The sequence below is a fragment of the Humulus lupulus genome, chromosome 2, assembly GCF_963169125.1.
Source record: "Humulus lupulus chromosome 2, drHumLupu1.1, whole genome shotgun sequence".
Classification (NCBI taxonomy): domain Eukaryota; kingdom Viridiplantae; phylum Streptophyta; class Magnoliopsida; order Rosales; family Cannabaceae; genus Humulus; species Humulus lupulus.
In genome coordinates, this window is record NC_084794.1 from 1,991,375 (window position 1) to 2,017,521 (window position 26,147).

Here is a 26,147-nt window from a genome sequence, read left to right on the forward strand (position 1 = left end):
CAGGCCCTGGCCGATTTCATCGTCGAATGTTCCGGGATTCCCCCAGAAGGGAATAGCTTCGAAGCCCCCGCGACGCCCGTTTGGAGAATCTTCGTGGATGGAGCCTCGAACGAGAATGGGGTCGGCGCCGGGATCATCTTGGTGTCGCCTCAGGGGCACCAGCTACAAAATTCCCTCCGTTTCCAGTTCAAAGCATCGAATAACGAGGCAGAGCATGAAGCTGTCCTAGCTGGCCTGCGCCTGGCCCGGGAGGTAGAGGCAGCGAACCTCGAAATTTACAGCGATTCTCAGCTAGTAGTCAGAAAAATCTCGGGGGAGTATCAGACCAAGGGGGGAAAATGGCGCCATACGTGACTCAAACAAGGGAGATGCTCCAGACGTTCGGAGCGCATTCCATCCGCCAGATCCCCCGGGAGCAAAATGTCTTCGCGGATACATTAGCGAAGCTGGCGACCGACGCAGAGGCCGAACTGGCCGGATTGGTTCCCGTCAACCATCTCCCCGTCCCTAGCATCAGGGCCTCCGCCGTCCACGCCGTCGAGCACTCCGCGTCCTGGATGGGACTGCTGATCAGATACCTGTCCACCGGGGAAGTTCCAAATGACCGGGCCGCAGCCAGGAAACTCTTGTACCAGGCACACCGGTACGTCATGATGGACGGAAAACTCTACCGCCGAGGGCTGTCTATGCCATACCTCAGGTGCGTGTCCGGAACAGAGCTGAGTGCCATCATGCATGAAGGGCATGAGGGTTTTTGCGGAGATCACACGGCCGGACCCAGTCTGTCCAAAAAGATCCTGCGCCAGGGATACTTCTGGCCCACCATGAAGACAGACTGCATAGGCTATGTACGCAAGTGCGAACAGTTCCAGAGGTACGCGAAGATCCCTCGGGCCCCCCCAACAGAGATAACCTTGATGAATAGTCCCTGGCCCTTCGCAGTGTGGGGGATCGATCTTGTTGGATCCCTCCCGACCGGGAAAGGAGGGGTTAAGTATGCCATTGTGGCGGTGGACTATTACACGAAATGGGTTGAGGCAGAGCCCATGAACACAATCACTTCCAAGAAGGCCTTGGATTTCGTCATCAACAGCATAGTGTGTCGGTATGGCCTCCCCTACAAAATCATGTCTGACAACGGGAAGCAGTTCGACAGCCTCCACTTCACGAATTTTTGCAAAAGACACGGTATAGTGAAGAGTTTCTCTGCGGTTGCCAGACCTCAGGCGAACGGGCAGGCAGAAGTCGTGAACAAAATCCTAAAAGGGACACTGAAGAAAAAGCTCCAGGCCTGTAAGAGAAAATGGTCCGAGGAACTCCCCCGCGTATTGTGGGCCTACCCGGACGACCGAGAGGACGTCAACCGGGCACACCCCCTACTCGATGGTTTACGGATGCGAAGCCGTCATCCCAATTGAAACGACCATCCCGTCCCATCGACGCGACACTTATGATCCCACCCAGAACCACGCCTTACGCCAGGAATCGCTAGATCTCGTCGAAGAGATCCAGGAAGAGTCGAAAGTGCAGTTGAAGATGTACCAGGGCAAGATCGCGCGACATTTCAACTCCAGAGTCAAGAGCCGTAAGTTTGAAACCGGCGACCTAGTCCTGCGGAGAGTCTTCCCTGCCACTCAAGATCCGGGAGTAGGGGTTCTGGGCCCTAATTGGGAAGGTCCATATGAGATCCAGCACGAGGTTTGCCCCGGAACGTACCGCTTGAAGCAGCTCGATGGTTCGAAAGTCCCGCGAGCTTGGAACGCGGAGCATCTCCGTAAATACTATCAGTAGTCCTATAACTTTTCCCAGTTTAATATTTTCGAAGTATGCAATGTACGCCTCAGGGCGAATTTCTTTCGGACAATGGAAATGACGTGTGCAAAACGTCATAAAGGGCTATTATCACAACCATGCTAATCTATCTCAAGTGACCCCAGACCCATCTCCGCTCACTTGCGGGGGGTATCATCATAGGTATAAGCAAAATACCTGGCGGGGCGCGAGCTTAGGCTAGTCCCGGCTCGGAATGCTGTCCGGGAGATGCCCGAGCCCAAGGCCGGTCCCACCCCGGACGAGCGATGTCCGGGGGTATAATAAAGAGGACCGAGCCCAAGGCCGGTCCCACCCCGGACGAGCGATGTCCGGGGGTATAATAAAGAGGACCGAGCCCAAGGCCGGTCCCACCCCGGACGAGCGATGTCCGGGGGTATAATAAAGAGGACCGAGCCCCAGGCCGGTCCCACCCCGGACGGGCGATGTCTAGGGGTATAATAAAGAGGACCGAGCCCAAGGCCGGTCCCACCCCGGACGAGTGATGTCTGGGGGTATAATAAAGAGGACCGAGCCCAAGGCCGGTCCCACCCTGGACGGGCGATGTCCGGGGGTATAATAAAGAGGACAGAGCCCCAGGCCGGTCCCACCCCGGACGAGCGATGTCCGGGGGTATAATAAAGAGGACCGAGCCCAAGGCCGATCCCACCCCGGACGGGCGATGTCCGGGGGTATAATAAAGAGGACCGAGCCCAAGGCCGGTCCCACCTCGGACGAGAGATGTCTGGGGGTATAATAAAGAGGACCGAGCCCAAGGTCGGTCCCACCCCGGACGAGCGATGTCCGGGGGTATAATAAAGAGGACCGAGCCTAAGGCCGGTCCCACCCCGGACGGGCGATGTCCTGGGGTATAATAAAGAGGACAGAGCCCAAGGCCGGTCCCACCCCGGACGGGCGATGTCCGGGGGTATAATAAAGAGGACCGAGCCCAAGGCCCGTCCCACCCCGGACGGGCGATGTCCGGGGGTATAATAAAGAGGACCGAGCCCAAGGCCAGTCCTACCCCGGACGGGCGATGTCCGGGGGTATAATAAAGAGGACCGAGCACAAGGCCTGTCCCGCCCCGGACGAGCAATGTCCGGGGGTATAATAAAGAAAGAACCTGCCCGAGGCAGGTCAACTTCGGGCGAACGACGTCCAATCCGGGAAAATTGAATTCCGGAATACGAAAGCATCCGGTTAACCCCAGGGCAAAGTCGGGGCCTAAAACCGAGTCTGGAGGGCCCTGGACTGAGTGCCAAGGCTGAAGACTTGGAAAATTAAGTCGTTGGGACTGGTCCCGGCCGTTGGAACCGGAACTAGGCCCCCTGCATTCAGTTGGTTGCGGCAATTAGACGAAATTTATATTGAACAATAAAATGGAGCTTTCGTAAAAACCAAAGAAAGTAGCAGTGTGATTAAATATGATTACAAGCCAAAAACAATAACAAAAATACAAGGCCGGTGTTCGGGCCTAAAGCACATCCGCCCGGAGGTCCGCGTCCTCCCTCTCCTTGTCCTCGTACTCGGCCCGCTTTGATTCAGGATCAGGAAAGACGAGAAGGTTCATATTCTTATCCTTGCACCAGGCCATGTAGATGGCCTCATCAAAGGTGACATCCAGTAGACCCTCAGCCTCCTCCTTTTCCTTGCGGGTCGTCTCATGCGCCGCCTTCTCCTGAAGGAGAGAGTCGCCCAATTCGCAGACTCGGGCTTTCAAGGCCAGGATCTCTTCCTTGTCCAGGGCGAATTGCGCCGCGACCGTCTCCAAGAGCGTCGCCCGTTCATCGGCATCCTTTGTCTTCTGGGACAACTCCTCTTCCAACCCGGCCTTGGCGCGACCGAGCTCCTCGCGCTCCGCCTTCACGCAGACCACTTCTTCCTGGAGATGGGCCATCTCCCGGCCAAGGGTCTCCTTGACAGTCTCCCTCTGGTTCACGGCCGCCTCCAGCTCCAGCTCCAGCTTGGCCGTCTCCATCTTTATGGCCAGCTCGGCCACCAGATCAGCACTCCTCTGGGACAACAGATCAACCTGTAGCAAAGAAAAGTTAGAAAATAAAACCGCCATCAACAAATGCTGGAAAGAGTATAAGAGAAGTGAAAATTACCGCGGTGGCCTGGTGGCGGAGAGCCTGGGAGATGAACAGCACGTCCGGGTTGGCTATCGTGGCGTACCTCTTCAGCTGAAGGTTGGACATAGTGCTCCCAACCTGATCCAGCAGGTCAGCCGCCATGGGGGCAATGTCCTGACCGAGCTTTGGGCTGAAGCCCTCTTCGGCGACTAGCCGGTCCACGATCGGCTGGGGAATGCTGAACTCGGCAGGACGATCTGAGAACTCGACCTGACGACGAATCGTCAGGGCCTTATAAGCATCGTCCCTCCAGCACCGGCTGACTAGCCGGGACTGCTCGTCCCGCAAGGCGGACTCCCCCTCCTCGAGAAGAGTTGGACGGAGGGGAAGAACTGGCGGTGCGGGGATTTCCTATGCGGTTAGCCGGCTCTCCCCGTGCAACTCCTTAGTTGAGCCCGCCCGCGTCGTCCGGGGCCTCTTCCCTAGGTTGCCTTCCCCAGCGTGGACTTCCGGGCCCCTTTTCCTGGAGCTCCGGCTGACGGCTTCGCCCGCCTCCAAATCGATCACGGGGGGCTGGTCAGAAGCGACGTCTGCAGCAGGCTCCACACCCTGGAATGGAACCACGGCCAGAGCTTCGCCTTGACAAGGCCCAGTCCCGGGTGCTTCACTGGTGGGGATGGGCTCTGTGCCCGCCACTTCGTTTGTTTTTCGGGCCGCCTTCTTGGCCGCCCGGTCCTTGATGAGTCTCCTCATTTCGCTGGCCGGGTTAGACATGTTGGAATCCTCTGCCAAGGTACAGAAAAAGGAGTTAGGACGGTTAGCCGAACAGATGAAAAAACATAAAGCAGTAAAAAACGGCCCGGGACGAACCCTCATCTAGGCCCCGGGCGAGACTCAATTCCTTTAAAGCAAACGAATGGATCTGATCTCCTACGTCGTCCGGGTTCAGAAACCCCTCGTACTGGAGGAACCCGGATAAGAACATTAGGATCTCTGATCCTACAGGGACGGGAGATGAAGGCCTCATCTCCCCATCGGCCCCAAACGCGGGGCCCGGCGGTACTAGCCTATCCCTAGCTAAGTCCCCGACTTGGGGAGCATAAGTTAAGATTAAGGGGGAGTTACCTCGCCTCGATACGCTAGCCCCGGGAGTCCCGACGTTTGGTAGGGCATCTTCGAAAAGCTCCTCCAGGTCTTCCGAGGTAACTGCTTCTGCCGGGAGCTGGTTCTTCTTACGCTTGGTCGCGTCGGCTCGCGCCGCCTTCACCACCGTGGCAATGTGGTCGAGGGCCAACTGCTCTCGAACGTCGGCGTTCTTCTCGCATGGGATGCCCCGAAGGCTTGGGACAACGATGGTCTGGGTGGCCGCGAGTAACCCAACTAGCCAGAGGTTGTCGTCCCTGACGTAGCCCCCTACGTCCAGCTCCTCCACGGTCAACTTAGCATAAAACCTCCTCCTTTCCAGGAGGAACTCGGTAAGGGGGGTCTGAACGAAGGGCCCTGCGACCCGGAAGACATGATAAGAGACGAGTGGAAAAGATGAATAAAGGAGAAAAGTCCGGAGGAATACTTACCCACTCGCTGGAAGTCCAGCAGCAGTGTGGGGTTCTTGTACCAGTAATGCCTGACATCCGGGGGGTGCCTCCAGGAGCAGGATAGCCGCTCCGCGGCTGCAGCCTGTAAAAGCCGTCCAGGGTTTTGTCTTTGACGCTGACCTGGGGCACCAGCTTGTAGAAGTACAAGACTTCTGTAGGGGTGGGCACCGCAATCTCCTTTGCGACATAGAACACCTTCCATCCCGCAAGCAGGCGGTACGCTTGCGGCAGCAACTGGAACGGTGCGATCCCCACATACGTCAGGAACCGCACGAAGTAGTCATGAAGCGGGAGCGTAGCCCCCGCGCTGATATGGCCAGCGCTCCAGGCCCCGAATCCTTCCACGGACGTATGCGCCCGTTCCTCGAGCCTGGCCATGCGATTGTGAAAGAGGCCCGGAGTGGATTCGATGACCAGTTGCTTCTCCAGGAGCAGCATCATCCGTTAGTTCCGGAACAAATTAGCGGTTACGTCCATCTCTCACCTATTGCCTTCGGGCGTCCGGGACCCAGGGGCGACGATGGGGGCCCTATTGACCTCTTCTTCGGAATGGAGTGTAACGCCCGTTGCCATAACTGATGATCTGGGAACAAAGAAAGAAAGACCAAGCAGTCAGTACCTAAACCCAAGAAAGTCGGTCAAGGTACAGGGAGTCTCCTAAGGACTGCTTGGAGTCCCATCGGATCAGGTCCGGGACCCCGAAAAGCCCCGGGACCCTGATCGGGAGAGGAGGCTACTAGGGCCCACCCCTTGTCCGGGAAGCATCCGAGTACGGAGCAACCCAAACCAGGCAGCCTTCCTAGCAAATTCTAAAGCACATAGCCTAGACGCACGCATCTAGAGAACCTAAGTTCACAAAGTTGGTAAAAGAGTTAAGAAAAGACTTACTGCGTGGTGTCGACCGTTGAAGATGATGGTTGTCCGACTGTAAGGATGGCAGAACCTCGTTCTTGAAGTGGCGTAGCCGGTGTCATAGCTCGTCGACGGGACAACCTCGAGAAGCATCCTCAGGTAGAAGAACAGGAGTTAGGGTACTGGGAAACAGGCGGCGGCGCAGAATTAGCACACTACAAGAAAATGGGGTCTTTACCTACCAATTGTAAGTGTAGGTAAAACTAGTCTAATGGTGGGTAATATGGCTTACCTACCAATATTGAATTGGTAGAAATTGGTAGATAAAAGTTAGTGGGGAAAGAGTCTTTACCTACACTTATTAACACTTGTAGGTAAAAGAATCAGTGGACCCCACTAAGTTATAAATCAATTGATGAGTCATCAGATGACGTGTTTGATGACATGGCATCCTACGTGTATGCTGACATGTTTTTTGTAGTTTTACGTGTCTGATGACGTGGCATCATATGTGGCATCCTACGTGACATCATAGGTGGCATCCTACGTGGTGTCATTTTATTAGCCCACATAGCATTATTTTATTGGTCTGTTACACAATTTATATTTTGTTCAAATTTAATGGTTATGTGTAGGTAAAAGATAATAACAGTTATTTATAAATGTTCTATATTAGAAATAAACTAGAAAAAAACCATACAATAATAAAATGTTTAATGCTAAAATTCTTTATAATGTTCAATACTAAAATAAGTCATAAAGTTATCATTTTAAGGTTTCCCCTACCAAAATAAAAAAAAAACTTCATAAAGTTCATTCCTTAGTAAATTAATGTAAATAAACTAAGAATCATCTTGTGACTCCCGAACTGAAAAAGATGGCGACTCTCTTAAATTTGCATCTGAAGCTTGGTCTGTTGGAGGTGGTGGAGGCGGTGCCATCAAATTGTTATGACGAAGTATATCCACAACCACACTAAGTTGTTCGTTAGTAGCATTAAGGCGGGAAGTTGTATCATTAAGTCGTTCAACTAACTCTTCATAAGTTGGTTGATTACCCACAATATTTTCATGATGTGAAGTAGAAGTTGTGACACTAGGAGACCGCCCCCACCCTCGCAAGTATACCGAATCACGTCCAAGTACACGCTCCATAATCTCTTTATCAGACAGTTCTTCTGGAGGATGTTGACCCCTTAACTCCATCATTTTATCCTAATAATATATTTAATTAATTATTAGTAAGAAATATAATAAATAAAAATTTAAATTACTTACATATAATGGCTCGAGCTCTATTCCAGTCCATCCTTTCTCAGCATCATAATGCTTTAGACGCCATGTCTCAATTTGACTGGTAGGAGAAGTTAACACCATTCCACGTCGAATGTGATGTCGTGGTGTGGAGACTGAACCATTTTTCGACTCCCATTTCCTCTTTGATCGATTGGTAGTATTCTTTAATGCTCTTTCCTGAAGAAATAAATCCAAATAAAATTTATTAGAAATTTTTTTACACAACCTTTTCTTTTGAACAACACAATGTCTATTTATTACAAACTTTATTGAACAGTTTAACACTAAAATCTGTAAATCAAATACAAAACAAAATACTAGAAAGAGTAGATGTTGTTTATGTAGGGCCAAATACTAGAAAGAGTAGATGATGCCAAAACAATAACATTAGCTTTCATTTTTTCATTCAAACATTTAACCAAACACCTTAACTACATCAACTACATAGTAAAAAAAAACTTCATTACCACAACCAAAATAAAATAAACACAACAACTGATTGGGTATCACAGTAAAAGAAAGATAGAAATTTCAACAAAGAGGTCATCTATAGCCAATACAATATTTCAAAATTAAGCAGTATTTCGACATTTGTGGACAATCATGGAAACATACAACAATATAAATTCAATAAAACAGAAAAAATGGCAGAAAGCTAGATGTTAAGAACAATAGTAATATGTAAATAGTATGTCGGGCCTCTTGTTCCTATCATAATAGCAATATTATGATAAAAAATGTTACCTTAAATTTAGGAGAACACCAACGATCACACAAAATCATCCAATCTTCTTGATGTTCTTCTTTTAAGTCTGGATGACGTTTGCTCTTGGCCATCTCAAGATCATTTTCTCCTCCAATTTCTTTGAAATATAAGTGCAGCTTGTACTTATGACCCTTCCAAGCTTTTCTCATTTGCTCATCAATGCATTTTTTAGTTGTCTCATCATTCAAGTTGATGTCAAAATGTTCCTATAACATAAAACAATATTAATTATAAATATTACAAATATAAATGTAATATTGTGAAATAACTTACCAAAAGATAGTGTCGTAATGGAGCTCTCACATCTTCTGGTACCATTCTCCACTCTTTATAATGAAATGTACCATGATTTCGAATAATGAATCCAATCTCATTATAAAATTTCTCAACATTAGTACAAATTGGTTGACGACACTTCGCATTAAAAGTCACTGACAACTTTCCAGTTGATGATGCCTTAGCTATAGTTGTAGTTGTCAAGCCGCGAGTAACTCCACGTGGCTTAGAGGAAGATGTTTGTCCTACAATACAATATAATCTTAATTAAAATAAATAGAAATTTAAAGAAATGAACATGAAAGACATTAAATTTACCAGATGGAACTTGGGAAGATTGATTATCATCTTCGGTATCAAAATGGGTCGTCACATTGACTTGTTCACCCTGTACAGTAGGGTGTGTGGAGCCTTGAGGGTGTTCTCTCTCTACATTAGATTGTGCGGTGGTTCTAGGTCGTTGACTTAGTACCGTAGATCGAGTGGTGCGACAAACTTGTTGATTCTCTAAACTCGACCGAGTAGTGCGAATAGCTTGTGTAGGTGGAGCAGGAGGATCAATGACTAGTTCAACTTGTTGATTCTCTATACTTGACCGAGTAGTGCGAACAACTTGTGAAGGTTGAGCAGGAGGATCAATGATTGGTTCAGCTTGTTGACTTTGAGCAGTAGATTGAGTGGTGCGACGACCAGGTGCCATGACTAAAATTCTGTGAAATAAAACAAAGAAAATGATTAGTAAATAAATATTTACAAAAATTAAGAAACTAACTATGAATTAAGAATCTGGATGTGTCTATATATTGATATGGATGTCTATATGTCTATATATCTTGTTTCATCTCAATTTTTGCAAACCTTAGTTTCTGCACTTGTATTTCTGTTTGTGTACAAGGTGCTTGGCTAGTTGGCTAGTTAGGGAAGAACATTTGTAGACAAATTTCACGAGGCACTAACTGATCAATGACAAGATGACTAACTATGAATTAAGAATCTACATCATCATCATATTCTGCTGAAATTTTATTTGGTATATTTATCCAATGACGATCCATGAACCAACAAAATGGTGTCCCTTGATGTAGTTGGTAGAGCTGATGATGAACCCAAATTCTAGAAAGAAAACAGAGGAGAACAAGAGCAAGAAAATGAATAAGAAAGGATGGTAAATATTAAATATTTTCTCTTTTGTCTCAATTTGACCTATGGAGGAAGTTAACTCCATTTCACGTCGAATGTGATGTCGTGGTGTAGAGAAAGATCCATTTCTTGACTCCCACCTCCTCTTAGATCGATTGTTAGTGTTCTTTAATGCTCTTTCCTAGAAAAGATAAATAATTCATTGAGATGTAATAATAATTATCACCTGCATCTCATCTCATTTATTCTACAAAAGAAAATATATTAAAGGACTATGGTGATTTCAACCATATATTATAATAATATATGTGATTGCATAATTGATGCAGAAAAATGCATTCAAAAATGCTCAAATACCATACTTAAATCTCACAAAAAACACTAATAAAATAAAAATCAAATTCATAATACTAAATACAAGTACAACACACTTCAATCTCTCAAACATAAAATCAAAATACCAACTAACAAATTATAACTAAGACTCCAATCATATTTATGTACAAATTAAAACTAAGATTCAAAAGAACTAAAATCCATCCAAAAATACAAACTAACAAAGTAAAATTTAGATTTATAATACAAATTATAAACCATATTCAAACACACTTAAATCCATCAAACTTAAACTCAAAATACCAACTAACAAACCAAAAGCTTATTGGCCAAACATACAGCTATACTCATATTAGCATAATTGCCTCAAATAAGATATTTTATTACTAATACTTCAAATTTGGGGATTTCCATTAGGAAAAATCATTGAAATACCTCAACAAACAATATGCCTAGCTGCTTGATTCGCCACCAGCCACTGCAATCCCTCAGCAGCCACTCAAATCCGCCAACAAACGCTCCAATCAAAGAATGCCTAATACAGACGCGATATAACAAATTCAAACATATTGTTCCCACAAATTCATCAAAAATATTAAGAAAATTTGTATAATTGAACACATTATTTAATATTATCTCTTCATTCTCCAAAAAAAAAAGCAATTTCAGAATTTTTATAACATAATCTACTAAACACTAAAGAGAGGTTGGCGAGAAAGCAAAACTGATATTAGGGCAATAACAAAAAGCATTTTAGCCTTATTAGAATCATATTTATATATTTGTAGTCAATGAAATAAACAAAAATATGAAATTGGCATGGATTAAATGTCTATTGGTGTCTTTGCTACATATATGACTAAAAGGAGAAGAACGTGATGATGTGACATGATGAAAAAGTCAAATTAAGAACCATGTAAATAATCAAATATTGTTTACTTCCAAATTATATTTTGTATAATTTTTTCTAAGCACAAGAAAATAATAATAGTATATAAATATGATACACATATATACAGTCAATGATTAAACTTTTGTCATGGTGTGCCATGATCATTATGAGCTACAAACATAGAAACACAAACACGTGCCTTCAACAGAATAAAGGCATCAAACACAAGTGCATCTAACTCAAAAGTAAGCACTTGTATCATATATATACATATATTTAATAATGTACTTTAAACAATACAATAGCAGAGAGCCCAATTCTGGTTTGACTCTTATATGTATGTATATCGCACTAGGCTAAACAACACAATAATGATTGAAAACTAATCTGACAGAAAATAATTCAAGGCGTGAGGCTCCTTAAATGATGAAGCCAAACAGGATATTGATCTTAAGTTTCAGAATCCGGCTGAGATTAACGTGCTGATAAAGATGAGGAAAGTATTGATGCAGAGAAGGTGAGAGTGGAGGCGAATAATGGTGTGAATAAAATATTAGGTTAATTGTTAGGATAGAAATTGTCTTTAATTTTAATTTTTAAGTAATAGATTTAGGTTTTCAGTATTAAGTTTTTGTTTTAAAAAAATTAATTTTTATTTGATACGATAATAACACATCATCATATAAATTGTAAAAATATTAATAGAAAATTATAATAATATTGTCATGTCAGACAATGACATGACATATATAGTCCACGTATGATATATTTTGATGATGTAGACAAACATATCACTATTATTTAATTGAAAAAAATTAAAAAATTAATGTAAAGAATATACAATTGCCTGGGAAAATTTGGCTCCAAATTTTAATTGTATTCCCTCCAATTTTTTTGTAGACAAAACTATTTACCTACAAATTTATTGGTAGCTAGCATAAATAATTCAATAATAATTGTCAACACCATCACCTTTAAATATTACTAATCCCAAAATATTGGTAGGTAAAGTATTCATTTACCTACCAATAAATATTGGTAGGTACAAAATATGTAGGAAAAATCATATTATTTAGTCCACATAAACTTCCAAATAAGCATTTATAATAATAAATAATATAATGAAAATAAAAAACGAGGAGAAAATTGAGCGGGAATGGTTAAAAAATTTCCCTCCATAATATACGTAGGTAAAAATCATTACCTACTGATATTATTGGTAGGTAAAGCTATGTTCCGAAATATAATATAATGGACTAGCATTTACCTACTAATATTATCTACCAATAAATATTGGTAGGCAAAACATTACTTTCCCTACCAATATATATTGGTAGGTAAAGATCAGATTTCTTGTAGTGGAAAGTGGCTGTGTATGTCGTCGGCAACGTCGGACATGCAAAGCTCGAGTAGTGTTCACGTTTTCTTAAACTGTTTCGGAGGGGGAAAAGTGCCGAATGTAGTTTTCTTGGGGTATTTATACGAGCCCCAAATTCTGGCCCACGATCCAACGGTCAGGTGCCTCTTCATCAGACGGTCAGGAATCGCGCAGGGGGCATTTATGAGTCCTTTTAGTCTGGATCCTCACCGCCTCAGATCCAACGGCCCAGGATTGGCGGATGCCAAAGGACGCCCCATCCTACGGTCCACCTCGTTCCAGGGACATTAATGATGCCCCCCCCCCCCCCCCCCCCCCGTGCGGATGGGACGCCTCATGACGTGCACTGACACCCTGGTCTAGGCCTAGCGACCCTTGGGAGGTCTAGGCGACCCTTCGAGGCCCGTGCAACAATCACATGGCGACACGTGTATCGTTTTCATAGAGCGGGCCGAAGGTAAACGACCCCAGATCGTGTTGAACGATCCGGGCTGATTATCCAACCAATGCCACGTTCTTCTAGCCGGACCCCCGAACTCGGGCAAGAACTGGGAAGGCAACCTGGCGAGTGTCGTGGTGATGGTGCAACCCTCCTCCCGGCAAGCCCGGGCGAAGGTTTGGGGGGTAAATGTTATCCCCATTTTCTGGAAGGGCTCTGGGCCTTCGTCTTGGCCCGTTGTCAGAGGGCCAGCTCGGCCCGTGGGCCCGGCCCAAGGTCTCTCGGTACGGAGAGTGCCCTAGGGGACAGGCATGGACCGGGGACTCGAGACTGGGCCCGTGGGGAGTGTCTGGGATGTGCCTCCGGGGTCGTCCTCGACGAGGATGGTCCGGACGATGCCCCGAGCACCCGGACCATCGCGGCCTGCACGTCCTGGTCCCGGACCCTGATATGGTCCGGGCTTATGGTAAATGGAGCGGGCCAACGGTAAACGGACCTGGATCACCTGATCCCCAGTTGAAGGGGCCAAGCGTCCAGGACCCTGAAGTCGCCTCACTCCTCGTGGGAGTTGTCCCCACTTGTCGCCTGCAGAAAGGGTCACCTCGGGATCGCACACTGATGTGTCTGGACTGCGCAGCCAAGTACTCTGACTGGTCTTGTCTCCTGAATCAGCCTCGTGACTCGAAGTGGTCAGAGCCAAAGCGCCGTCTTGTCGGGCGAGGCGTAGTACTAAGGTCAACCTATTGGGCCTTAGCTGGTTTGAATTTCGTGTATTTTATATCTTTTTGTATTGGGCCTCCATTACAGAAGGGCGCTCGTATCCATTTCTCCGATGGGCCTGGGTCTGGTCCAGCCCAGATCCAGTATTCCCATCAGCTTATAAATACAAGCCATAGAGCACTGTAAAAAAGGGGGATGGATCTCACGAAAAAGACGGAAACTCTGTCAAAATAGAGAGAAAACTCCATTGTAAAAGCTTCTTCAAGCTCTAATAACATAGACTCGTGGACTAAGGCTAATTAACGCCCCAACCACGTAAAAACCCTGTGTCAATCTTCTATTTCCGTTATTATCTTCAGTAAATATTGTTCATTAATAGAGTTGCCGAAAATCTCGGTTAACAGCTATGTTAATTACCATAGTACCCCTCTTTTTGCTCATCTGTTTTGATTAATTTTGATTTCCAATATGGGATTAGTTTTTCCATAAACTAAGTTTTTGTTAATTAAATTTTCCCATACAAATTAAAGAAAGTTTAACCTTCATATTTTTGCACATTGATGGCTAAAAAGCCATATTTTTGAAAAATCCCCAAAATATTTTATATGCAAAAGGCCCACACATCCATAGCCCTAACAAGCAAAAAATGGATATATGGATCTTAACAAATGAAATTATCAAACGCCCATACTCCTCAACCATTCCATTCTAATAAAAAAATCATGATGAAGTTGGAGTATATTTAAGCAAACCACAGAACCAGTCTTAGAGTCAGATTCATAGCTATGAGCTATACTCCATCATTCTCTGTCACATAACTCTTTAACTATCACATAAGGACTTTCTAAAAAATAACTATCATATGAGGTTTCATAGAATAGGATCTTGTTGCATCTTAGGTGGCGTTTGGATTGGGACTAATGAAAACAATGGAATACGAATGAGAATGGTAACAAAAATAGGAATGAAAATAGAATATAAATTAATATATTTTTTTATCGGTGTATTGAAATAGTTTTTCCTCTAGCTTTTGGATGAATAGTCATTCTACCAAAATAATAAAAAAGTCATTCCATTAGAATGACATTCCAATACTTTATAAAACAACTAAATAAAGGAATGTAAAAAAAAAGTTCCATTAGTCCCATCAAACATAACTTTAGGTGTCCTTTGGTTGGAGGGAATGAAAATGAGAAATTGAATAGGAATGGAATGTAATAAAAGTTAATATGAATAAAAAAATTATTAAATTTTTTCAATATTCCATTGGAATGGTATTTCCTTCAATTTTCAAATAGAATAGCCATTCCACAACAAAATGGTGAAAGCGTCTCAATACTCTAAAATGTAACCAAACAAATGAATGAAATATTTTTGTATTTTTTTGCCTATTTGTAGGTTGGTTGTGCCTGTATGTAGGTTATTTTGTGCCTGTTTGTAGGTTGGTTTGTGCCTATTTGTAGGCTTGACTTGTGACTGTTTGTAGGCTTTTTTGTGCATATTTGTAGGCTTATGCCTATTTGTAGACTTGATTTGTACCAGTTGCTGATGACGGAGCTCCCCTTATGGTACAATATTTTCTGAAGAAGAATAGAAGCATGGAAAAACTTTGTCAATCAATACTATACATTCAATCTTACAAATCTGTTTGTTCCTCTGTGCCAACTTAGACTACTTTTGTTCTTTTTTAATTGTTTTTAGAAGTTTCTTATTCTCATTTAATTTGATAATGCATATATGTAATTGACATTTCAAGAAAAGGCACTTTCTCTTTCAATGAATGTTTCTAAGATATAGCTAAAGATAATATATATACATAATTATATAAAATGTATCTTGGTAACTTATAAATTTTATATGATTTTCAGGATGAAATCTCGCGACTTCGGGGAGTGTAACGCGACCAAAATTTGTGAGCTTTCGTATTGTTTTATTTTTTAACTTTTATAGTCTAATTTTTTGGTGCATTTTTTGTATAATCTGAATAGTAATAAATTATATTTCTTAAAAAAAAAAAAAAAAATAAAGAAATAAAATAAAAATTGATTCCATTCCAGTGACCCTATAAACTTATAAGGTGGAAAATGTATCCAAACTCTTGTTGCTTAATGGTCGACGCCTATATAACTATGTTTTTAGAGTTTTTTTTCACCGACAACCAAACAGTACTTAACTATGACCAAAGGAGTTTGGTCATATTATTGGTGATGATGAACTCCCCAGCTAGCTAATAATGATGATGATTCAGTCATGTGATAATGAGGTATAAAGAGATGGATTGAAGCGAGGCTTTGCATGGGCATACAATGGCGTAGCCTTAAAGAGAGAGCTGCCCTCTCCACTCCTCAGATCGATCTTCTCCACTCCTTGTGGAATCGTCCAGGTGAAACACTGCAACAGTCTTCCCAAAAGCATAATAGTCATGTTCGTCCCCATCACCATTCCGATGCACCCTCTCCTTCCTGTCGAGAAGCTGATGAACCGCAGCTCCGATTCCCCCAAGTCACACTTGTTCTCCGGAAGATGGCGCTGCGGATTGAAGCGCAGCGGCTGATCCCACACAGCCGGATTGCGGCCGAGGCCGTGGCGGCTGAGGAGGACGTGGCTGCCCTTGGGAATGAAGTAGCCAGCCACGGTGCAGTCGGCGGTGGAGAGATGGGGAAGGTTGAAGGCGGTCACCGGGTGGAGGCGGAGAGCTTCTCTTGCGCAGGCCACAATGTAAGGGAGTTGGGAGATGTCACACTCTTGGAGGAGTTTGTCATTGCCATTTCCAACCACTCTGTCGATTTCTTCAGTTGCCTTTTCAAGCATCTCTGGCTGGTTCAACATCTCTGAGAGTGCCCACTCTGCTGCATTGTATGAATTGTCGATTCCTGCTAAAAGCAATTCCTGCGTTTCCATACAAATTATGTATTATGTATTAGTAACTCTTGTTATTGACATGTGACAACATATATATATATATATACATTAGTGTAATCATTATCCTCATTTGATTCTTTGAGAGTATATTTAGTAACATGATCAATTAGTAGCAAGTTAAAGTGCATGCGTGTGTCGTCTTTTCATGTTAAATATGGTACCTTTATTCAAATCCTTACAATATTTCTATAAATATATGTATATATAAACTAGTCTTTCGAATATATATATATATATATGAGATCACCGTGACTTGTGCTCGGATTTCATCGTCCGACAAAAGCGGATTCCCGTCAGAATCTTTGGCCGAGATGAGAAAATCAAGCAGGTCTGAAGGTTGCTTCTTGTTCTTGGCCTCAGCATGCTCGTCCTCTCTCCACTCTCGAATTCTCTCGCTGATTATCGAGTCTTGGTGGTTGTTGATCACTTTTATGGCTTCACCAACAGTCCTCTGATGACCATCCAAGTCAAACCACCGCAGCCATGGCAGAATGTCCGATACAGAATAGGCATAAGCATGCGACAGCACAGTAAACAAAGCCTCCACGTGCTCTTCCTCTTCCTTCCCAGGGCCACCGTCCCCTCTTCGCTTCCCAGAATATCCTCTACCGAACATCATTCTCCTCAGTACCCCAGCCGCGTACTGCTTCGCGGCAACTTTCACATTCACCACTCCTCCTCTTCCATCTCCACCGCCACTGCTAGCCAAGGCCTGGTTATAAACGAAGCGAACCAGATCATCAGCTTCCTCGGTTCTCTTCTGGAGAAGCCAAGCGAGCTTAGAGCGGTTGAAGAGCTCGGACACCAGAACTCTCCTCATCTTCTTCCACTGGTTTCCGGAGGGAGTGAGGGCAGTGGTCTTGTAACCGCGGCTTATTAGAGAAGTGACCACCGTGTCGGGTCTGGAAGCGAGCACTGCGTCGTTTTTCTTCAAGAACTCTCTGGCTATCTCCGGAGAGGTGACAGTGATGAGATGCGTGGCCGTGCCGAGGCGGATACAGGCAATGTCTGTGTTCATCTCCTTCATGAGACGGTGGATCCACTGGTACGCCAGTCTGTTCCGCAATATCTCCGGAATGTTTCCGAGGATCGGCCATGGGGAGGGACCCGGAGGAAGAGTAGTAGCAGTGAGTTGCTTCTTCTTATTACCACTAATATGTAGTAGTAATAATAACACTATTATCAATAATAGTGCTATGAAAAACATAACCGTGATACTCTCTTCATTATGATAAGAAGAAACGTAGTGTGATTTGTTCCCTACAATTCGGGATGATGAGACTTCCATATTCTTATACAATGATAAGATTAATGAAGAGGAAGAACTAGAGAGAGAGAGAGCTAATAGATCGATGTATGAAATAAGATTGTGATAAAGAAATTAGAAGTGTTGTGAGTATTTATAGCTAGAAGTGTTATGAGTATTAATTAATTTTGTAATAAACAATTAAAATAGAGAATAAATTATTTTTGAATAAAATGTAATGCATATACAATTTAGGAAAATTTTAGGTGGAGAAAGGAGAGAGAAGGACGAGGGAGCATAGTACTCATCCCTTGTTAGAATAGAAGCACTTCTTTAATTTATAATTTATTCAAAGCTTGTATTTTAAAATAGAAAATTATTAAAAAAAATCAAAGAGAATCATTAAATAAACTAAATTAGATGTCAATCTTAACAAATTAAATATCTTTTTTTTTTTGCAAAAACATACCTAATAATAATAATTGTAAATACAATACTTAATTAAGTATTAATTATTAGGACCCTCTCATAGATATTAATTTTCCCACACCTACATTTATATCCTTATACACACTTAAAACGTGTATATATAGACCCTTTAAAAGATTTATTTGTAAATTCTAGTAGTTTTTCTTTTTAAAAAAATAATTAATTTTTTTTTTATATGTATTGTGGTCTACATAATTAATCATATGATGATGAATTGGTTTTTCTGGGGGGCATGTACATTATGGTCCATGAATTCATTGATATACAGCTATAGGTTTTATTTTTATATAATTAAAAAATATATATTTATTATGGCCTAACGTAATTGATGGATAAATTTCTTTTCTTTTGGGACCATGCATATAAATTCAGCTTAATTAATTACACACCATGCATGCCAAACAATGAGGTGCAATTATTACTACAATAATAGCCTTTAACTTCGATTTTTTCAGCTAATAGACTTCGGTTCTCGCTGAAATAGAAACCGAAATCTATCCATGTGAAGTTAAACTTTACAATAACTGAAGTTAAAAATTAAGAATAGACTTCGGTTATTACATAAAAACCAAAGTCTATCCATACCTTAAACTTCGATTTTTATGTAATAACTGAAGTTAATGATGGGAAGATATATCCTAAACTGTTAAATTTTGTATTTGAAGGTGGTTGGTAGGGTCTTGGATATTTGAAAAGAAATTAAAGTTTGAAATGTTCTCAGTACGAGGGAATGCTGTAGCATTGCATCAACATCACGTTCTGCCTAGTCAGCTGATTCAAGGGCCCACGTGGGAAAGTAATTGGCCAATTCAACTTTTGGGATTTGTGTAATTTGGGCTGAGTAGTAACTAAAAGGATTTTGGGTCATTAAAAACTTGTGGGTCCATTGGGCTTTAAAGAAAGCAAAAAAGAAAAACCAAAAAAGGAAAAAAAAAAGGCCCATGTGGGGCAAAAAGACCAAAAAACCTATCATCATCTTTTCCCCAAATGGGAAAAAGGATATACACATTCAGAGCAGAGGGATAGAGAGTAGCCGCATGGTATATTGGAGAGCTTGGAATGGGAGAGAAGAAGATAAGAACAAAGGGAAAGACCTAGAAGAAAAAGACAACTTGGAGACATCCTCCCATTGGCTTGCCTCTCTCTACTCTTATTATCTTTAATTTTTCTTGTTAAATTTATGAATATGAACTTCTTTTATTTGACGGGTTTTTAATTAGTATGTAACTATGAGCTAAACCCTAATATGTGACTTATGATATTTTGATTATGATGCTAATACACTTGAGGTTTATTCATTCAAATATTTCTCATGATTAATATTTGCTAATGATTGATCACCTTTAGTAAGTAGCTGAGTTAATATTCAAAACTGAAAAGTTTGGATTTGATTGACACGCAATTTGAATGGTGCATGCTTGAATTCATTGATTTCAATATTGTAACATATATTATTACCAGGCATAGTCTTTTCGAATTGATACTTGAATTACATCTTGAAATTGAATTAGCATAGACATATGTGATTTAGTTAAAAGATTAGAATCATAGTTCTTTGACTAAAGCCTATGAAAATTAATTAGAACTCTAGACTACTGGACCACCAGTTGCTGCAGCATCAATCCAGCATCACAGTCAAAGTTGAATATTAGGGGGATAATTATTCTAGCTGCCATCATACCATTTGTTACTCCTTGATATAATTTTCCTAAATTGTTTCTTTTATTTTTCTGTATTTAATTAGTATTTAATTACATAGTTCTTAGACCACAATCTTTTTAATTAATTTAAGTGCTTTAAAATGATTTTTTTAGAACTTAGTTTCACAATAAAAAAAAATAAAAAAAATAGTCCTTGTGGAGACGATATCTGGTACTTGCTATTGCATTACTTGTTGTTGACAGTTTACACTTGCACTTAGCTTTATTATATGCAACAAGAATTTGGCGTCGTTGCTGTGGACATTTTAAAGTTAATTATTGTGAAATTAATTATCTTACAATTTGGTTTAATTTTATTTTGTGCTAACTTGGGTGATTCTTGTGCAAGTTCTAGTTCAAACAGTGTATGAACGAGAGTCAAGACCCTGAATTACTTCCCCTTGATCCACAAATTGAACGTACATTCAAAAGAAGGAGAAAATTATAAAAATCCAACAGGGAAGTAGTAGTGATGGATGCTGATCAAGGAGCTCAATAGAGAGTCGCTCAAGAAAGAGTAGTTCAAGGGGGAGTAGCTGCCAATAATAGGTAGAATGCAATTATTGTGGCTGATGACAAAGATCATGCTATTAGGCAATACGCTCTCCCCCTCTTCATTTGGGCATTGTGACACCAGAAATACAAGTAGCACAGTTTCAATTAAAGCCAGTCATGTTCCAAATGCTTCAAACTATGGGACAATTTAGTGGGATGCCTACCGAAGATCCTCACCTTCATCTTCGTCTATTCATTGACGTGAATGATTCTTTTAAGCTGCCCAGAGTTACTAAAAATGCTTTGAGACTGAAGTTGTTTTTATACTCTTTGAGAGATAGAGCAAGGGCTTGGTTGAACTCCCTCCCATCAGATTTAGTGACTACTTGGCAAGAATTAGCCGAGCGATTCTTGATGAAATACTTCCCACCCACCAAGAATGCCAAGCTGCGAAATGAGATCACTTCTTTCCAACAACTAGATGAAGAGTCTTTATATGAAACATGTGAGCGGTTCAAAGAGTAACTAAGAAAATGCTCTCATCATGGCATCCCTCATTGCATCCAAATGGAGATCTTCTATAATGTTCTAAATGCTCATAGAAGAATGGTGGTTGACGCTTTGGCAAATGGGGCACTTTTGGCTAAGTCATACACTTAAGGTTATGAAATTCTAGAGAGGATCTCCAACAATAACTATCAATGGCCAACTACTAGAGCACCTATGGTGAGGAAAGTGGCAGGTGTTCATGAGTGCACTTACGTCATTGGTGGCCCAAGTTTTTTCTATGTTGAATATTCTTAAGAATATGAGTGTGGGTGTGAGTCCACAAATGGGTCAACAAAGGGGGCAGCTTGTAGAATTTTCTTGTGTGTATTGTGGTGATGGTCACACCTTTGACAATTGTCCATCTAATCTTGCATCTGTGTGTTACATGGGAAATCAGAATAGAAATGGCCTTAATTAAAATTCTTACAATCAAACATGGTGGCAACACCCTAATTTCTTATGAAGCAATCAAGGGGCTGGTCCTAATACTTCATCTATGCCTCCTAGGCCTATTTATCCACCTGGTTTTTCTCAACAACAAATCTCTACGCCACAAGAATCCCTACCTAGTCCATTGGAGAATATGTTAAAGGATTATATGGCAAAAACGGATGCAATGATCCAAAGTCAAGCAACATCTATGAGAAACTTGGAGATTCAAGTTGGACAACTTGCTAATGAGATGTGAAGTCGACCCCAAGGTTCATTGCTAAGTGACACCATAAATCCAAGATGAGAACGTAAAGAGGAGTGCAAAGCAATCAATTTGAGAAGTGGTAAGGACACTACAAGAAAAAATGCTTTTAATAACACCGAAAATGTGTTATCAAAACATACGATAACACTTTCTGATGTGTTAAGACGGACTATGTTATCGTAGGTCAAGGTACTTTACATAACACTTTATCAGTGTTATACAGATGTGTTATTGTACTGTCAACGATAACACAATTTCTGTGTTATTTTAATATATATATAAGTGTTTAATTATGTTATTTATAGTCGATTATATAACACTTTTTTTGTGTTATACTACACTTTAGTATAACATTTTTTTTGTGTTATACTACACTTTAGTATAACACTTTTTTTGTGTTATACTACACTTTAGTATAACACGTGTTATATTAGCTTAGAGAAACATAATCTTTTTTTACTTACACAAAACTAGGAAAACAAATATGAAAGTTGAAGCCAAATAAGGTAACATAAATAGATTTTTATTAATTACTCAAATGTAATTACAATATTTAGTCTACTAGTCTAGGCTTAAGAAATCATATTACAACATAATTTATGCCCAATTCAGATTTTTTTATCACTAAATACAAAACAAGAAATGTATACAAAAATTAGTGAAATACATTCTTCCATTCTAAAGGCCACAACTACAAATGTTGTCAAGAATTGCTCCAAAGAAATCATCTCAATATACCTGCACATTGTAAAAAAAAGTCCTTTTATTATTAAGAAAAAGTCCAACAAATGCCAAGGCACATAGAATGATCAGCAGCTTATCAGTAATCTCTCTATAGTAACTAATAAACAAGCTTTCAGCTTTTAAATCAACAGCCTTTGTAAAGAATCCTTTCTGTCACAAAATCATCCACATAACTCATAATTGGTGGATTGAATTTTACTATTCAGCATGCTTTTTGGGAAAAAGAAAAAAATAAGAGTCTTAACAAATATCCATTTCTAATGATCTATCAGGTAATCAACTATACATCTCATTAGAGAATCATACAAAAATTTCTAATTGGCACTTGACTCGAGACCATTAGCTTTAAATTATTTTCAGCCACAAGAAGGCTTTTTAAAAAGATCAAATATGCATGCACATTGCTCTTGTCCAAGAAGGGTTTTTACTTAAACTATTCTTTCCAATGATTATCATCTTCAATAATTATTTTCATTTAAATTAGTAAACGGAGCCTTGGTGTCACACATACACTGGGACAAGAGCAAGTGTATGTCACACATACACATACACTGCAATCTACTAATATCATGGAACATTAGACTGAATTCATACCACGGAATAACCTTTTCAGAATAGCATTGCAGAAGTTGAATTGCTAATTCAGTAGACTTTTTATTCCCATGGACCTAAACACAAGTTGCAAGTTCAGTGAACAATTAGAATAACCACATAAATGAATGAGATAGAATCAATAACCATAAACTTCCAGACCCTTCCGAAAATTTTAAATGAAAATACTCTCTTAGATGGAAAGTTACGTACTAAAAAATCATCAAGGTTAGCAAATATAGCCCCTTCCAACCCTTGAACAATCATCGGCATATGATTCTGTCCACTTGCACCTAGTTCAGATACCACTTCCAGTTTGAGTGGAAAAGGCAGGGTAAATTTATCACTAGACAGTGATGAAACAATTTTTTCAACAACAATACTCGTATAGCTCAGTGCCTTCTCCAACTCATTACATTTACTGATGAAAGAGCCAATATGAATTAATGCCTTTTCGAAACCAAATATGTAGTAGATAAATATTAACTTATCCACTTGACTGGCTATGTAAGCAGAAAATAAAATCAAACAAACAGAGTGATATGTCCAAAAGTAAAAAAATAAAAACACATTTTCATTACTTCAAAAGCGTTATTGTACAGTTTGGTAAAAGATATATACTGTAGAAAACATGAAGAAGAAGAAACTATATAGATCATCCTAGTTTCTACACAAAACAATAACATAAAGAAAGATTATAACATAAAAACACAGTGAACTCAACAAAGCCTTTAAAACTTCCTCATCTCATTTCAGAGGAATATGATTAATTCCCGAGACTATTGCAAAGCATTTGAAATAGAATAAATAAAGTCCAAGAAGCTTGTTCCCTTAAGAATACCTTGACTAGTCAATAGCTCAAAATCCAACAACAACAAGAACCCAATTACAGCTGGCTTCCCATTTATAATCTCATTCTTCCCTGTGAAACCAAATCCTCCCGAGCTCTCATCAACCACCATCCTTACCTATCAAGCAAAAAATATGACATTAAAGAGAAGAAGAAAAAAATACTTACTGTATGAGCACGCAAATCAAATACAGACCTGTCCGCAATACCTACACACTCAATCCAACCGTAGGAACACTCAATCTCAGCATCCCAACAGTCACAAGCATAGTGAGCCATTTCATTTGCAAGGTGCTGGCGGAACCGTAAACATTCGTCGTTTATACCAAGACGAGTGAGGAAAAGATAAACTCTCCCAATGAAGTAGCCGAGAGTTTCATTATTAACAATTCCCTAAGTGACATGTAGCACTATAATAATCATCACATGCTTAGAGACAAGGGAGTAGAGAAAAGAAGATATTGAATAAAAGTTATGTAAACAAACCCTGGCAACTGCATCACCCATACAAATTTTCTTCGCAGACTCGCCAGACATTTGTTCTTCCCTTGGGAACATTAGAAACTCCAATTTTGCATCTTCTGCAAAGTTTGGGTGAGATTTGTCTTCGGGATCCACAAAGTGTTCAATCTCAGCAAGTGTAAATTCATGAACTCTCAAAAGCCCTTGTCGAGGAGAAATCTGCAGATATATACAATATTCTTGGGATGAGATATTATTTAAGGTTTTATTTAAAAAACAAAATGGACCTTGCAACACTGTCACAGATCAATGGGACACAGTTTTGGGCACAAAAGAAGCATAGCACTAAGGAATGCAACAGCTACATTACAGGGCTATTTTCTATTCTTATAAGAAAGGAGAGGACCAAAATACTAGTTACAAAGACCCGTTACCAATTAGAAATAATATGAGCATCCTATGCAAACATAAGTGCTAAAGTCCAAAGATAAGAAAATTAAGAACCTCATTTCTGAAAGCCTGGCCAATTTGAGCAGCAGCAAAAGGAAGCTTGTTCCCATTGTAATAGTACAAGTCTTTGAAGTTAACAAATATGCCCTGTGCAGTTTTTGGCCGCATGAACCTACAGCAGAGGAGATTTACTTACATATCATTACTGACCAAACAAGAGTCTTAATAAAAAAGAATCGCTAAGAATAATTAGTACCAAAATGTAACGTGCTCACCCAGGGCTCAAGCCAGATGGGCCTATTGATGTTTGGAACATAAGATTGAATGGATATGGATCAGAAAGTGGATTCTTAGTGTCTGGAGCTGTAATGCCATACTCCTTAAGTTTGGCACCCAGCTCTTCAGCTGAAAGATCATCCAAAACAGCAAGTATGCGCTTCAGTTCTGCAGCCTCCTTGGCAGTTATGGAAAGGTCTTTTTGAAGCTTTTCACTGCAGAAGTCCTTGAGCAAGTGATCGGCACGATATCAAGTCCCAGTTTTCTCATCTTTAACCATAAGGTCAGTAAATTTATCAACATGACCAGATGCTTTGAGAACAACCTCTGGGGTGACACAGGGACAGTCAACCTCCAACATGTTCTCCCCAAGAACAAAATGCTGCAGCAACTTACTCCCAATACTATAATCAGCTGCTCTTGCTGTGAAGACTCAGAAAAGAAAAAAGAAAGAATATATATATATATATTATTTAAGTGGTGGGACCCACTTGTTTTAAAAATAAGCATATTTTTTCTTTTCTTTTCTTTCTTTTTCCTTTTCCTTCCCGAGCACTCTCTTCTCCTTCTTCTTCTTCTTCTTCTTCTTCTTCTTCTTCTTCTTCTCTCGGCAACCGGTGGCAAGACACAAGACCCAGCCACCACCGACCACCATTTTTGACGCGCGGAAGCTCGTCGGTTTCGCCTTGCTCCGGCGACCTCAATTTCCAAGTGGCACCGCCCAACTCGTCGTTAATCGTTCGGAATTGCCAGTCAAAGTTTTGGTCCATCAACTTTGACTGTGTTTTCCGGCCAACTCCGACCACCACTCGGCAAGTTGTTGGTACCTTTGGAACCAGCGTGAAGAGAGGAACAAAACCCACTAAGTCATTTCGGTCAACTTGCCTTTTTTCTCGGCAAGATTTTGGGTATCTCCGCCCTTTGGAAGCGTTTTTCGGCGACACCGGAGGTCATTTGGGAAAAGGAGTTGTACTTTCGTGATGTACTCATTGAGAGGATCGTTTTAATATATGCCATGAATATATTCGTTGACGTTTCCGGTACCGCCACCAACCGCTATTGTGCACTGCTTGGGTAAGGTTTCGGAACTTGAAATTTTAAATATG

General features: G+C 41.3%; 2 protein-coding genes, 1 non-coding gene and 1 pseudogene across 3 annotated transcripts; all 4 read right to left on the reverse strand.

Annotated features, from left to right (window-relative positions):
• Window positions 1–6,968: 6,968 nt before the first annotated feature.
• Window positions 6,969–9,365, reverse strand: LOC133817567 (uncharacterized). Its single transcript, XM_062250115.1, has 5 exons — window positions 8,984–9,365; window positions 8,663–8,910; window positions 8,368–8,595; window positions 7,606–7,800; window positions 6,969–7,542 (listed from the first exon to the last, which is right to left on the reverse strand). The coding sequence occupies exons 1-5, from the start codon at window positions 9,363–9,365 to the stop codon at window positions 7,171–7,173; spliced, it is 1,425 nt and encodes a 474-aa protein (XP_062106099.1). The 3' UTR covers window positions 6,969–7,170.
• A 6,236-nt stretch (window positions 9,366–15,601) lies between these two features.
• LOC133816849 (tryptophan N-monooxygenase CYP79A68-like) lies at window positions 15,602–17,896 on the reverse strand. Its single transcript, XM_062249157.1, has 2 exons — window positions 16,740–17,896; window positions 15,602–16,459 (listed from the first exon to the last, which is right to left on the reverse strand). The coding sequence occupies exons 1-2, from the start codon at window positions 17,778–17,780 to the stop codon at window positions 15,815–15,817; spliced, it is 1,686 nt and encodes a 561-aa protein (XP_062105141.1). The 5' UTR covers window positions 17,781–17,896; the 3' UTR covers window positions 15,602–15,814.
• A 2,970-nt stretch (window positions 17,897–20,866) lies between these two features.
• LOC133820444 (small nucleolar RNA R71) lies at window positions 20,867–20,973 on the reverse strand. The gene has a single exon (XR_009886853.1). It is a non-coding gene; the product is annotated as a small nucleolar RNA R71 (small nucleolar RNA).
• A 707-nt stretch (window positions 20,974–21,680) lies between these two features.
• On the reverse strand, window positions 21,681–25,811 carry LOC133817683 (glycine--tRNA ligase, mitochondrial 1-like; annotated as a pseudogene).
• Window positions 25,812–26,147: the final 336 nt, after the last annotated feature.